At 36.7% G+C, this 15,311-nt stretch overlaps 3 protein-coding genes across 5 annotated transcripts; all 3 read left to right on the forward strand.

Moving 5' to 3' along the window:
* On the forward strand, positions 1–3,414 carry LOC146667975 (ecto-ADP-ribosyltransferase 5-like). 2 transcript variants are annotated; one of them, XM_085408550.1, is made up of 6 exons: positions 1–149; positions 264–362; positions 486–1,204; positions 2,061–2,108; positions 2,202–2,231; positions 2,357–3,412. In XM_085408550.1, exons 2-6 carry the CDS (start codon positions 300–302, stop codon positions 2,433–2,435), a joined length of 939 nt encoding a protein of 312 aa, XP_085264676.1. In that variant the 5' UTR covers positions 1–149; positions 264–299; the 3' UTR covers positions 2,436–3,412. The 2 variants fall into 2 exon arrangements, with proteins under 2 accessions (XP_085264676.1, XP_085264677.1); XM_085408551.1 differs by having other exon boundaries at positions 78–149; positions 277–362; positions 2,357–3,414.
* Positions 3,415–4,645: 1,231 nt separating this feature from the next.
* Positions 4,646–8,109, forward strand: LOC146667976 (ecto-ADP-ribosyltransferase 5-like). 2 transcript variants are annotated; one of them, XM_085408552.1, is made up of 8 exons: positions 4,646–4,722; positions 5,513–5,589; positions 5,683–6,401; positions 6,679–6,726; positions 6,809–6,856; positions 6,981–7,028; positions 7,138–7,185; positions 7,311–8,109. In XM_085408552.1, exons 2-8 carry the CDS (start codon positions 5,530–5,532, stop codon positions 7,387–7,389), a joined length of 1,050 nt encoding a protein of 349 aa, XP_085264678.1. In that variant the 5' UTR covers positions 4,646–4,722; positions 5,513–5,529; the 3' UTR covers positions 7,390–8,109. The 2 variants fall into 2 exon arrangements, with proteins under 2 accessions (XP_085264678.1, XP_085264679.1); XM_085408553.1 differs by lacking the exon at positions 6,809–6,856.
* A 2,920-nt stretch (positions 8,110–11,029) lies between these two features.
* Positions 11,030–15,257, forward strand: LOC146667977 (ecto-ADP-ribosyltransferase 5-like). The gene is made up of 4 exons (XM_085408554.1): positions 11,030–11,123; positions 12,281–12,366; positions 12,460–13,184; positions 13,464–15,257. Exons 2-4 carry the CDS (start codon positions 12,307–12,309, stop codon positions 13,543–13,545), a joined length of 867 nt encoding a protein of 288 aa, XP_085264680.1. The 5' UTR covers positions 11,030–11,123; positions 12,281–12,306; the 3' UTR covers positions 13,546–15,257.
* The last annotated feature ends 54 nt before the right edge of the window (positions 15,258–15,311 follow it).

Genomic DNA, 15,311 nt, shown 5'->3' on the forward strand with positions numbered 1-15,311 from the left:
GGTGCCATGTTACTTCCTCCACAGGAAAGACTAAGAAGTTCTATGGTAAGATAACTTGCTTCACTTCTCCAGACCCTATTGGGTGTCCCGGCTGTTTGATGGACCCTTTGCTGTGAGTTGCTAGCACAAGTTTACTTTCCTTGCTTCTGGTAAGTGCCTTTTAGTTTTTTTTAGTCTTCTACTTATATATTTTTTCCACATCAAAGTTTCTGGACCATGTAAAGTGTTAAAGAACTTTTTTCTATCCACATGTGATCCTGCAGTGCTTTCTTTCAGTCTGTAGAAGAAGAGGAAAAAAAATGGAGTACAAAAAAAGAGTGCTTCTTGCTACAATATTTTTTTTCACAGCTGTCTGCTACAAAGTAAGAATTATGTTTCATACAAACAAATATAAGAAGATTTGAAAAATTATCCTCCTAAAAATGCTTTTAAAAATGATATATCTCTATTAATGTGTTTTTAAATGTGATAAATCTCAATTAAAGGTGACCGCACAGGAAACAAGGCTACTGGATTTTCTAAATAGCACAAATGTTGTAGATGACCAGTACAAAGGATGTCGTGAAGAGGCCATGAAGAAGTTCATCGAGTCAGATGTGTTAAAACGAGAACTAAATAACAGTGAAGGATTTCAGAAAGCGTGGAATAAAAGTAACGAGTGTTCAAAGCAGATCCCTCAAGGACGAAAAGAGCATACTGCTGCACTTTCAGTCTATCTTAAAGCGGATAAATCGTTCATACAAAGACTGAACAAAGCAATAGAGACAATGGGTGGAAATGTTAGCATCTATGAAAACCACTTCAACTTCAAGTCTCTTCATTTCCTGCTGATGGACTCCATGAGGCTGCTGAAGCCAAAGGAGTGCAAGAACGTTTATGTTTTTCAAGATGGTAAAAACCAACCACAGAAAGGCTCCACAGTGAGATTTACAAGTTTCACTTTAGCTTATTCAGACTATGAAGAGCTAAAGAGACTTGAAGATGTCAATGAGAATACTATTTTAAATCTCACTTCATGCTTCTTTGTCAACCTGAAAGACTATGTTTGCGGTCAAGAACAGGATGAAATACTCTTGTCTCCAGCAGAAGTTTTCACTGTGGAACAAGTGGAAACAAAAACTACATCGGATGATGACGAATACCTTGAGATTGTTTTGAAACAGTCAGGACTGCAAAGCTCACACAACTGTTACATCTTTTCACGGTAAGATTCATATTCTCTCAATTAAAGTGAAATATTTTTCTATTAAACTTGGAACTGCAAAGTTAACTTTTAATGTGATGTTTATCATGTGAGTGTTAACATATTCGAAGGAGATACAAACATTTTACGTAGTCTAAGTGCATATAATAAAAATATGATAAAAATACTTCATAAGCCCCATACATTCTGTATTTCTATATAACATATATATATTAGGGGCGCAATGATACTCCTATCGATATTGAACTGTTCGATACAGTGCTTTCGGTTCAGTGCGCATATGTATCGAACAATACAACATTTTTTATTTATTTCATCAACTTTTCTTCTGACGATGCTGTCTGTGTTGAGCGCTCAGTGGATCTGCGTTCGACTACTCCGCCTAGGCTGCACTGTCGAGCGCAGATCCACTGAGCGCAGCGCAAGCTAGCAAGACAGAAGCTAAGCTCGTTGCAACATGGCAACTTCCTCAATGCTACCCGAAATTGAACCTCCCCCACCCTCATTCAGATCTGGCGTTTGGAACTATCTTGGTTTTCATGTGAAGTGAACTGAACCGTGAACTTTGTGTATCGTTGCACCCCTAATATATATATATAATATAACAAAAATATTAGTAACACATATTTATTTATCTCAATAAATGTGCATACACCTAAACAATGAAAACTACTAAGAAAAATCATAGGTGTTGTCAGGAAAGCATGAAGTGAGTGGAAGTGGCATGAAAAGTGGCAAAAACGGGATTTTAAAAGTGAGGTTTATCTCTCTACATGTCCAGTGTTGAGGTTGGGTGTGGTTTGAAAATGTGTCAGCACATTTACTTCAATTACTGTTTTTGGCTTATCCAATTCAGCACTTCAAGAGGGCATGAGACTACCACAGCTGTCATAGAGCGATCCAGGTGACTATTATTGCTATTTTTATTGTTATCATTACTATTATTATTATTATTATTATTATTATCCGTTAATTTATTTCGTCTTTTCTAATTCAGTGTTCCAGGAGTTGTCACAGACCGAAACAGGTAAATTATTATTATTATTATTATTATTATTACAACAAACAACAACAACAACAACAACAACAACAACAACAACAACAACAACAGTAATCTCTTCCTGTCTCTCTGCTTTGTTTCCATGTCTTCAGGTCTCCTCCAGCTGTTGTCTCCACCCTGTGGCTTGTATCAGTGCTTGCGGCCTTATCTTTGTTTTCTTTAGCTGTTTAGCAAAAACAGTTTTCATTCAGAGTTTCAGAGTTTTATCATCTACAGTATTGCTGTGATTCTTCATACAATTGTTTTACATGTTATCTGACTGATTGTGTTGAATTAGTTGTCTTAGCAGCAATTTTCTGTTTCTGTCATATGTTATGAATTATAGACTTCATGACTTCAGAATATTTGATAAAGATTTTAAAGGGATGCAGAAAATTGGTGTAAAACACAGTGGGTTCAAATTTCAGGCTCATGTGCAGCTGCTGTCAAGACCAACTAGAAATAATCTGCAATCATGAGATGCTTTTATTTGTTCTTATGGTCACATAGATCGATAGATATATATTGATAGGTTTTATAGACTTTATTAAGCCTGCACAGTTCATTTGTTCTAGCGGCACAGGGGTCAGCAAGAAAAAAGGTGAATTTGATATAGATTAGAAAAGAAATAAGAAAAAATGTATACAGATTAAAAAAACAACAAAATACTATAGAAAAGTGTATGTTACTGTAGTAAAATACACTGCAAGACATGTCACAGAGATTATGTTATATGTATATAAAGTGCAGTGGGACCGATAACATATACACGTATGTATTTTAGTAGGTATCTGTGATGTGTGCGCATTGTACTGTCTGACTGATTTGAAGGACTTACGACAGCGCTCTGTCCTAAACAGTCGCTGATGCTCTTCCTGCCAAACTGCTTCTGTTTCCCTGTCAAATAAACAACATGCAAAATATAAAAGGCTTTGCAATGAATTTAGCCTGATCACACAAACATTTTACCCACAAATATGTTTTTTTCCCCTTCTTACATCATGTCATTTCATCTGCTCAGTCATCCCGGGGAATATTGTTTTTCTTTTTATTGATTTATTGATTTATTTCTTTTTTGTATTGTTTGATTTTTATTGTTACATTTGTATGTTTTTTTAGTGCTCACACCTGTGGAGTTTATGGCCATGAAGGACACTGGCATCAGACAATTAGGACAGGCCTCTTTCAGCCAGAGGACTAAAAGGGGTTTGGTGGGAGGGATGAGAGACAAAGGGAGCTGCTGGAGAGAGAGTGGAGAGGCAGGGCAGGCTATGCCTGTGTCCCAGCCTTTGTAATGCTATAGACGGAAGTTTGAAACAGCTGGCAGTTCCAGCGAGTACTGCTCCACTAAAGTAAATCAAGTGACTGTCAGTTGTTTTCCAAGGTTGGGGGTGCAGCACTTGGCGAGGTGGCAAGTAGAGTGGTGTGTTTCTACTGTACATGAGCACTCAAAACACTTTAAAGAACAGGCTTCATGGAAATATGAAGGATGTTGTTTCCACAGAAATATAAGTATATGATTTTTTACGAATGCCTTGAATCTTCCCAGTAGTACCCACTTCCTCATACTCAAGCTGAAAAGTTTTGAAATAAAAAGTACCGTCACACAAGTTCACTGGAAACCTACGTTAGGAGGCACGTTTCCTCCAAGCTGAATCAGGGCATGATTCAACATTTCCAAGTTTCCCAAAAATGAGAACTTCAAAAGTGGATAGATCATGACATCTCTCAATATGAAAGTGTTGTCAGCTGAGTTAATTTGTTACTGCCTAGTGTGGTGAACTGTTCTGTGAGACCAGATTATTCACATTGTTTGGTGACTTTTCATTCCTTAAATTTTAAGATACCCAGATTTTCCAACTACGATGCATCCGGTTAACTTTAGTAAAGAGAAGCACTGAGGTATTTGAAATGGTAAATGGCCTATATTTGTATAGCGCTTTTACTAGTCCCCCCTAGAGACCCCAAAGCGCTTTACACATCTAGTCATCCACCCATTCACACACACATTCACAGCAGCTACAGTTGTAGCCAGAGCTGCCCTGGGGCAGACTGACAGAAGCGAGGCTGCCATATCGCACCATCGGCCCTTCTGGCCAACACCAGGCGGTAGGTGAAGTGTCTTGCCAAGGACACAACGACTGATACTGTCCAAGCTGGGGCTCGAACCGGCAACCTTCTGACTCCCAACTCTTGAGCCACGATCATACTAAATAAATACATACATAAATCATGTTAGAACAGAGATACAAGGATAAGTTATCTCTGGGCTGGGCTTAAAATGGGCTTAATGATGTAAGTATTACTCATCATTGTGCAACAAATCTGAGCAAGCTTTCGAGAACTAGACTAAGACTAAGGAGTTCATTGTAAAATATCTTGTTTCACTTCCCAGAGACTGTTGTTCTCATTGCTTCCCAGCAGTTTAATTGACTCTTTTCGCTAAGTTGTTAATACAAGTTCAATCTCCTTGCTTCAGGTATGTACCTTTTGGTCTTTTCAACATTTAAATTTTTTAACTTGCCAAATTCCAAGAAGTAGAAAAGATAATTGTTATTTTAAATCTTGCCAGATTCAAATTTCAATGTCAATGTTAATTTTAATGTTATTTATATGGCATATTTCTATAGCAAAATCAATAAAGACAATACAATATATTATATATGCAAACAATTACAATATTATGTGACTAAAAACAAACTGAAATAAAGAGACCACAACATAAAAAACCCTTGATAAGACTCAACATGAACTTAGATTCAAAGCCAAGGTAAAAAAAATGTGGTTTTAAGACAGGATTTAAAGACTACATAGACTCTGCAGTAGGAATATCAAATGACCTGTTATATGAGAGTCTAGTGGATTCAACTCTCTATGCTTAAATCGAGATCTCGGCTGCACTAAAACATCTGGGCAGATGATCTTGGTGCTCTTCTCGGATCATGTAAGTTTAGCAGTTTGGTTTAAAAGTTGGCACCATAACATTTGAAGATTTGAAAGCAAGTAAAAGAATCTTCAAATCAATATAAAAATGGACAAGCATCCAATGTAAACTTGCTAAAAACTGGAGTGACGTAATCGTCCCTTTAATATCGGTTAAATGACTTGCAGCAACATTTTGAATTTTGAATGCAATGGAGAGATGAGTGTTCAAGACCCAAATACAGAGAACTGTAGTATCCAGTCCAGACTTAGTGTATGTCCTTCGTATGTAAAATGTCACAGAGCTGTTTTTTGACTACATTTGATTCTGCACTGCTTTCTTTCAGCCTGTAGAAGACAAAAAATGGAGTGCAGAAGAAAAGTCCTTCTTGCTGCAATAATTTTCACAGTTGCCTGCAACAAAGTAAGAATTAAGTTTTGTACAAACAAATATTAGAAGGTTAAAACATTCTTCACTTAAAAATGTGTTTTTAAATGTGATAAATCTCAATTAAAGGTGACCGCACAGGAAACAAGGCTACTGGATTTTCTAAATAGCACAGATGTTGTAGATGACCAGTACAAAGGATGTGGTGAAGAGGCCATGAAGAGGTTCATCGAGTCAGATGTGTTAAAACGAGAGCTAAATAACAGTGAAGGATTTCAGAAAGCGTGGAATAAAAGTATCGAGTGTTCAAAGAAGATTCCTGGAGGAAGAAAAGAGCATAGTGCTGCACTTTCAGCCTATTTTAGAGGAGACCGGCCTTTCATACAAAGACTGAACAAAGCAATAGAGACAATGGGTGGAAATGTTAGCATCTATGAAAACCACTTCAACTTCAAGTCTCTTCATTTCCTGCTGATGGACTCCATGAGGCTGCTGAAGCCAAAGGAGTGCAAGAACTTTTATGTTTTTCAAGATGGTCAAAACCAACCACAGAAAGGCTCCACAGTGAGATTTACAAGTTTCACTTTAGCTTATTCAGACTATGAAGAGCTAAAGAGTCTTGAAGATGTCAATGAGAATACTATTTTACATCTCACTTCTTGTTTCTTTGTCAACCTGAAAGACTACGTGTGCGGTCAAGAACAGGATGAAATACTCTTATCTCCAGCAGAAGTTTTCACTGTGGAACAAGTGGAAACAAAAACTACATCGGATGGTGACGAATACCTTGAGATTGATTTAAGCCACTCGGGACTGAACAGCTCACACAACTGTTACATCTTTCCACGGTAAGATTCATATTGTCTCAATTAAAGTGAAATTTTTTTTTATCTTACAAATATTAAACTTGAAACTGCAAAGTTAACTTTCAATGTAATGTTAAATATATAAATATGTTTTTTATGTTGGTTTTTATGGAGTAAGTACACAGTAATAACTGGGGGAAAAGTGGCAAAAACAGGGACGATACTTCTCCAGTGGAGTTGGGTGTGGTTTGAATAGTTTGGCCTGATAATGTGTCAGCACATTTTACTTAAAGTATTTTCTTCTGCTTATCCAATTCAGGAGGTCAGGAGGGCAAGAGACTACCACAGCTGTCACAGAGCAATTCAGGTAAACTACTATTATTATTGTTGTTGTTATTATTATGATTGCTGTTATTATCCGTTGATTTATTTCTTCTTTTCCAATGTAGTCTTCCAGGAGGGCAGAAAACTACCACAACTGTCACACAGCAAGTCAGGTAAATTATTATTATTATTATTATTATTATTATTATTATTATTATTATTATTATTATTATTATTATTATTATTATTATTATTATTATTATCATCAGTTGATTTATTTCGTCTTTTCTAATTCAGTGTTCCAGGAGTGCATGAGACTACCACAGTTGTCACAGACCGAAACAGGTAAATTATTATTATTATTATTATTATTATTATTATTATTATTATTATTATTATTATTATTATTATTATCATCATCATCAGTTGATTTATTTCGTCTTTTCTAATTCAGTGTTCCAGGAGTGCATGAGACTACCACAGTTGTCACAGACCGAAACAGGTAAATTATTATTATTATTATTATTATTATTATTATTATTATTATTACAACAAACAACAACAACAACAACAACAACAACAACAGTAATCTCTTCCTGTCTCTCTGCGTTGTTTCCATGTCTTCAGGTCTCCTCCAGCTGTTGTCTCCACCCTGTGGCTTGTATCAGTGCTTGCGGCCTTATCTTTGTTTTCTTTAGCTGTTTAGCAAAAACAGTTTTCATTCAGAGTTTCAGAGTTTTATCATCTACAATATTGCTGTGATTCTTCATACAATTGTTTTACATGTTATCTGACACACTGTGTTGAATTAGTTGTCTTAGCAGCAATTTTCTGCTTCTGTCATATGTTATGAATTATAGACTCCATGACTTCAGAATATTTGATAAAGATTTTAAAGGGATGCAGAATGTTAGTAAATGGCCTGTATTTGTATAGCACTTTTTCTAGTCCCTAAGGACCCCAAAGCGCTTTACACGTTTAGTAATCCACCCATCCACACAAACATTCACACACTGGTGATGGCAAGCTACATTGTAGCCAAAGCCGCCCTGCGCCCTGGGGCGCACTGACAGAGGCGAGGCTGCCGAACACTGGCGCCACCGGGCCCTCTAACCACCACCAGTAGGCAACGGGTGAAGTGTCTTGCCCACGGACACAACGACTGAGACTGTCCGAGCCGGTTAGTGTGAAATACACTGCGTTTCAGGCTCACGTGCAGCTACAGTCTTTAGTGTACAATTCAAAAACGAAAATACTATAGAAAAGTATTTTTTACTATATATGGTTTTTATTTTGCCTGTTTTTTTTTTACTATATATGTTGCTACAGTAAACTACACTTGACTGACAGTTTGACTGATTTGAAGGACCTACAACAGCGCTCTGTCCTAAACAGTCACTGATGCTCTTCCTGCCAAACTGCTTCTGTTTCCCTGTCAAATAAAAAACATGCAAAATATAAAAGGCTTTGCAATGAATTTAATCTGATCACACAAACATTTTACCCACAAATATGTTTTTTTTTTTCCTTTTTCTAATGTTACATTTAAAAATTCCAACAGATTCTCCAAACTAAATAACAGAATACATCACTGGTCCCGTAGCAGGGCGATAATTACTAACACTCATCACTAGACTTCACATTATTGGTATTAAAGATGATCTCACACACACACACACACACACACACACACACACACACACACACACACACACACACACACACACACACACACACACCAACATTCACTGTAAAGGCTAAATGACATTTGTATTTGTCTGCGAGACAGCAACAAATTTTTTAAATATAATACCTAAATACTGTTAATACACAAATATACAGAAAAAAAATCACACAGTTCACACGGTACATGCAGCTAACAGTAACTACATCAGCAAGCACACTTGAATTTACATGTACAAACATGAAACACAGGTAACATATTAACACCTTCAACAACAGTGTCACTAAAATGTCATTTAAAGACATTAAAATCAGTAAATTACTTTTGACACTGAAGTTAATCACAGCCCCTGAGAAACAGTGAACCTCACTACATATAGAGCGTGTTTGTGTGAGTAAACAAAGACATGAACATTTTAGTCCTGTCAATAGATTAAAAGAATAACTAATTAATCGCACAATTTTCTGTAATTAATTTTGATTAATCACAATTACTTGATCAATATCCTGGTTGCAATTACTTTTTTTTTCAACTTTATATTTAAGCTTGTAACTGACATTCATGCAATATAATGGAGTAAATGCAGAATAAACACAAAGAATGTATGCTTACATTCAAAGAGAATTTGAATAGTTTTCTTCAGTCTTTTAACACAGGTTCTTTCCAGTGAAATAAAACATAAAAAAACCTATATACTAATAGGTAAGTATATCATATATATTAGTGCTGTCAAACAATTAAAGTGTTTAATCAGGTTCATCACAGGGTTACTGTGGATTAATTTTGATTAATCACGATTAAATACCATTAATTTCTATTCTACATTAATCGCATTTCATTTTGCATGAGCAAACAGACTCGAGAAAAAGGGAAAATATACACACTTAACATGTTTATTGAACATCTTGAACATTCATGTTAACAAAAAAACTGAAACATTTATCGACTCTCTCTCTGTCATTCTTGGGGAGGCACTTCAAGTCCTTGAAAAGAGGAACCAAAGCTGCGTCAAGCGCGTGTTCTCAACGATATTAATAGCATTGCAGTTTGTTGCAATCCACTTGACAATTGTGTCAGTCAACGTGTTGCAGCATCCCCGACTAACGTATGCTTCGCGGCAATGTGATATTTTCAGCTGAAAGTGCTTCAGTGAAAAGGAAAATCCTTCTTGCACAATGTGCATAATACTTTGTCTGTCGACTGTTCCGCCTTGTTATTGTTTTTAACACACAAATTTCCCATCAAGAGGGCCAATGTGCGTTTATCATCTTCCATATTGAGTTGATTTGTTCAGCTGCCCGTCACTACCAGATCAACTGCCCATTTGCGCATGTGCGAAGGTAACTCTACTTGGACAAACTGCCCGAAATGCGTTGAAAGAGAAATTTCAGGGATTTTGAGTCATTCTTCACTCCAGATGCGTTAATTGCGTTAAAAATCTTAATCGCGTTTACTGCGATGGTGGCTTAATTTGCGTTAACGCATTCATTTTGACAGCACTACAAAATTTACAAGTAGAGCCAGAATAAACTGATGAAATTTAATATCCCTGATGCTTTGTGCAAGAGCTGCCTGTTTACTTTATTCAATACTGCAAATATGTGTATAATCTTTTATATACAATTCTGAAAAATCTATTGTACTCACAACAGTTGGGAAAAGACAGTCTTCACAAAACAACTGCTTTCTTTTTACTACCAAGATGGGAGAGAGCACAGGAGATTAATAGTGCAGACTAGAATTAAGAGTGAGACACCAAACATGAGGAAAGATGAAGGACAGGTGAGCATCCAAAAGACAAAAACACAGTTTATTACAGTTTAAAAAGAAGCTACGAGTCCACAGTTCGAAAAGTTTAACAGTAGAGCTAAATGCTGTCAGCATACGAGCTTGCATATGACTTCAAGGTTTTATTCCTTATGGTTAAAGTAAAAATAATAATGAATGTTTATAGGATACTTTTGTGACAGACAGACACACCTGACAATGTGCAACAATTCTCCTATAAAATACAGTAAACACCTTTAAAAACATTTATGCAAAGACATTTTTTCCATTAGACTGTGACTATTGTAATGAAGTCTTTAACAAAGTCCCATTTTAAAGCACCATATATGCTGCGTAATAAAAGCCCACTACCTATGTGCTACTAAAAAAAGACAACTTATAACGCTTGCACAATTTCTTACAAATATTCAGACTTATGACCAGAAACATCCTTATCTTGATCTAATGATAAACAAATAAAACTCTACAAAATAGCATTTAATGTCTAAATATAAAGTATCAAATGTCTTCAAATGTGTTGGTAAGGCTGTAGGATAGACTGGTTTGTAACCTGTAGCTGAGCCAGCAGATGATGATATTGCCAACAACAGCACTGTCGGGGAAGTCTTCTTATTGATTTATTGTTTGTTTGTTTTTTGTATTGCATGAGTTCATCTTTAACTGTTGTGAATTTTATTGCATGCTTTCATTGCAAATTTGTTGATTTTTTAGTGCTCACACCTGTGTGAGCTCATGGCCTTGAAGGACACTGGCATCAACCAATCAGGACAGACGTCTATCAGCCAGAGGACTAAAAAGGGTTTAGTGGGCGGGATGAGAGACACTGGGAGACACCGGAGAGTGAGTGGAGAGGCAGAGTAGGATTTGAATGTGTACCAGCCTTTGTAATGCTACAGACAGAAGTGTGAAACAACTGGTAGTTCCAGAAAATCAGCTGCAATCGGAGTATAGACCTCTGCTGGATGTCTGTGAGTACTCTCCACTAAAGAAATTAAATCAAGATTTGGTGCTTGACTGTCAGTCATTTTTCAAGGTCAGGGTGGAGCAGGGTGAAATATAAAGTGCACTGAAAAAGTGTCAGTGGGCATGTTTCATCCAAGCTGAATCAGGGCATGTTTCAACATTTCCAAGTTTCTAGTTTAGCTCTTCAGGTGGGCAAAACAGAAAAATGTAGAAGTGGACAGATATTTCAACATCAGAGTGTTTTCAGTTAAGTTAATTTGTTACTGCCCAGTGGGGTGAACAGTTCTGTGAGACCAGATTATTCACATTGTTTGGTGCATTTTCATTCCTTCAATTTCAAGATACTCAGATTTTCCAACTATGATTGCTGGTGCCTCCTGTTTACTTTAGGCAAAAACTGCACTGAAGAAGCACTGAGGTATTTAAAATCATGTTAGAACAGAGATACAAAGATATGCTATCACTGGGCTGGGCTTAAAGTGGCTAAATTATCTAAGTGTTACTCTGGTTATAAATCATTGTGCAACAAATCTGAACAAGCTTTTGGGAACTAGACTGAGACTAAGGAATTCATTGTAAAATAACTTGTCTCACTTCCCAGGCTGTTGTTCTTATTGGTTCCCAGCAGTTGCTAATATGAGTTCAATCTCCTTGCTTCAAGTATGTACCCAGTCTTTTCAACATTTAAATTTTTTAACTTGCTGAATTCCAGGAGGTAGAAAAGAAATTGTTAATTTAAATCTTGCCAGATTCAAATTTACTGGACTGTGTCAATGTCAATTTTAATATTATTTGGATGGCACATTTCAATAGTAAAACCAATAAAATGAAGACAATGAATTAAAACTCAAAACAAAGTAAAACTAAGGCATCACAACATAAAATAACCCCCGATGGGACTCAAACTGAACTTAAAAGCCAAGGTAAAAAATTAAGCTATGTAATTAAGACTACGTACATGAGTGACGTAATCGTCCCTTTAATACCTGTTAAATGACTTGCAGCAACATTTTGAATTTTGAATGCAATGGAGAGATGAGTGTTCAAGACCCAAATACAGAGAACTGTAGTATCCAGTCCAGACTTGGTGTATGTCCTTCGTATGTAAAATGTCACAGAGCTGTTTTTTGACCACATTTGATCCTGCAGTGCTTTCTTTCAGTTGGTAGAAGAACAAGAAGACAAAAAATGGAGAACAGAAGAAAAGTGCTTGTTGTTGCAATAATTTTCACAGTTGCCTGCAACAAAGTAAGAATTAAGTTTTGTACAAACAAATATTAGAAGGTTAAAACATTCTTCACTTAAAAATGTGTTTTTAAATGTGATAAATCTCAATTAAAGGTGACCGCACAGGAAACAAGGCTACTGGATTTTCTAAATAGCACAGATGTTGTAGATGACCAGTACAAAGGATGTGGTGAAGAGGCCATGAAGAGGTTCATCGAGTCAGATGTGTTAAAACGAGAGCTAAATAACAGTGAAGGATTTCAGAAAGCGTGGAATAAAAGTATCGAGTGTTCAAAGAGGATTCCTGGAGGAAGAAAAGAGCATAGTGCTGCACTTTCACTCTATGTTAATGGGGATCACAATTTATTACAAAGACTGAACAAAGCAATAGAGACAATGGGTGGAAATGTTAGCATCTATGAAAACCACTTCCACTTCAAGTCTCTTCATTTCCTGCTGATGGACTCCATGAGGCTGCTGAAGCCAAAGGAGTGCAAGAACTTTTATGTTCTGCTAAGTGGTCAAAACCAACCACAGAAAGGCTCCACAGTGAGATTTCCAAGTTTCACCTCAGCTTATTCAGATTATGAAGAGCTAAAAAGTGAAACTGATCTGTATGAGGAGGTCGTTTTAAATCTCACTTCTTGCTTCTTTGTCAACCTGAAAGACTATGTGTGCGGTCTAGAACAGGATGAAATACTCTTATCTCCAGCAGAAGTTTTCACTGTGGAGGACATAAATAGCAACGTTGTGGAGGCAGATGATGATTCTCAATATGTAGAAATTGTTTTGAAACATTCGGGGCTTAAAAGCTCTCACAACTGCTACATCTTTTCACGGTAAGAGTCACAGTCTCTCAATTAAAGTGGAAAAAGTTTGACAATTTCCATGTTAGTTTTACAAATGTTTAGTATCGAAATGCAAAGTCAAACTTCAAAATATTTTTAAAGATATAAATATTTAAAAAAAATTTAATTTTAGATGTAAGTGCATATAATAAAATGTTTGTCGCATCTGTTATAACTTGTGCTTGTAATATTCATACATACACACAGAAAATGTGTGCATGTATGAATATTACAATAATTCCCCTCTCTGCTTTGTTTCCATGTCCTTAGGTCTCCTCCGGCTGTTGTCTCCACCCTGTGGCTTGTATCAGTGCTTTTGGCCTTATCTTTGTTTTGTTTTTTAGCTGTTTAGCAAAAACAGTTATCATTCAGAGTTTTCTGGGTTTTATCATCTATAATATTGCTGCAATTATTCATACAATGTCAAAATGATTCACGTCATACTAATCTGAAAGATCTTTTACTGTTTGTATGAATCAAGTGATCCAAATCAACAGCTTTGTTTTGTGGGGTGCCTCAGGGATCTGTCCTGGGTCCAATTCTCTTTTTGCTTTATATCTATTCCACCTAGGCCAAATTAAATTGGAGCTGCAATAATATGTCCTATCATCTCTACGCAGATTACATTCAGTTATACTGTTCTTTTAAAGTCTCTGAGCTTTATAATTTGTCTAGTTTAAGTAATTGCCTGACAGAAATCAAGCAATGGTTAAACGACAACTTACTCCGGCTAAACTGTGATAAAACAAACTTTAATTATTGCTCCAAACAATATGATTTCAGAAATTAGGCAGCATATCAGCTTAGAGCCTTCTGCTAAATTGAGCCTTAGAAACCTTGGTGCCATATTTGACAGCTCCATTTCCCTTGAGCAACATTCCAAACAGCGGGTCCAGAACTGTTTTTATCATCCAAGGAATGTTTCAAAACTCAGACTAATGGTGTCAAAGGCTGAACTTGAGATGATTATTCATGCTTTTTTTCCCCTTCCCATTTGGATTATTGCAGTGGTCTTTTTACTTGTTTTAAGAAATCAGCTTTAAATAGTCTTCAGACTGTGAAGAATGCTGCAGGAAGACTCTTAACAGGCACCAACAAAAGATCTCATATTACTCCAGTTTTAGCCTCCCTTCACTGATTGCCTGTAAGGTTTACATTTCTTTTAAAATTTTTAGTTCTAACCTTTAGGGCCCTACATGTTCAAGAGCCCCAGTACATATTTGACCTGCTGAAACCACATTCCGGTTCCCGATCTCTAAGGTCATCAGGTCAGAGACTGGATGTGGAGGTCCTGGGCTGGTGTGGTTACACGAGGTCTGCGGTTGTGAGGCCGGTTGGATGTGCTGCCATATTCTCTGAAACGCCTGTGGAGACGGCTTATGGTTGAGAAATGAACATTCAATGCACGGGCGACAGATCTGGTTGACATTCCTGCTGTCAGCATGCCAATTGCACGCTCCCTCATTGCTTGTGGCATTTTGCTGTGAGACAAAACTGCACATTCCAGGGTGGCCTTTTGTTGTGGGCAGTCTGAGGTACACCTGTGCACTACTCATGATGTCAGATCAGCATCCTGATGTGGCACACCTGTGAGGTGGGATGGATTATCTCAATATAGCAGATGTGCCCACTACCACACATTTGGACTGATTTGTGACCACTGTTTGGGAGGGATGGTTATATTGTGTATCTGGAATGAATTTTAGGTCTCTACGTCCATCCCATGGGGAATGGGAGCAGTAACAAAGGTGTTGCGTTTATATTTTTGTTGAGTGTATTTACAATTCTACTTTGATTATTCATATAATTGTTTGGCACTTTATTTGCCAAATTGTGGTATGTGCCAAATATGGTGTTACAACAGGCTGCCAAAGTATTGTGCAATTTTGTTTTTTGCTTCTATCATATGTTATGAATTATAGACTCAATTTACATCTTGTTTTTATGCATGTTAGAAAAATATATTGCAAACTTTATTTCTTGTCAAGTATTGTGCGCCTTTAAAAGGATGATAAGAAATGAGAGATGGGAATAACTTGCAGCAAATGTTCCTGCTTCTAAAGACACCAGGAATTTCTGTTTCCCGGTCAAATAAACAACATGGAAAATTGAAATAGC

The sequence above is a fragment of the Rhamphochromis longiceps genome, linkage group LG6 (genome assembly GCF_057381845.1).
Source record: "Rhamphochromis longiceps isolate RC_006_pf linkage group LG6, R_longiceps_female_GT1.1, whole genome shotgun sequence".
Taxonomy (NCBI): domain Eukaryota; kingdom Metazoa; phylum Chordata; class Actinopteri; order Cichliformes; family Cichlidae; genus Rhamphochromis; species Rhamphochromis longiceps.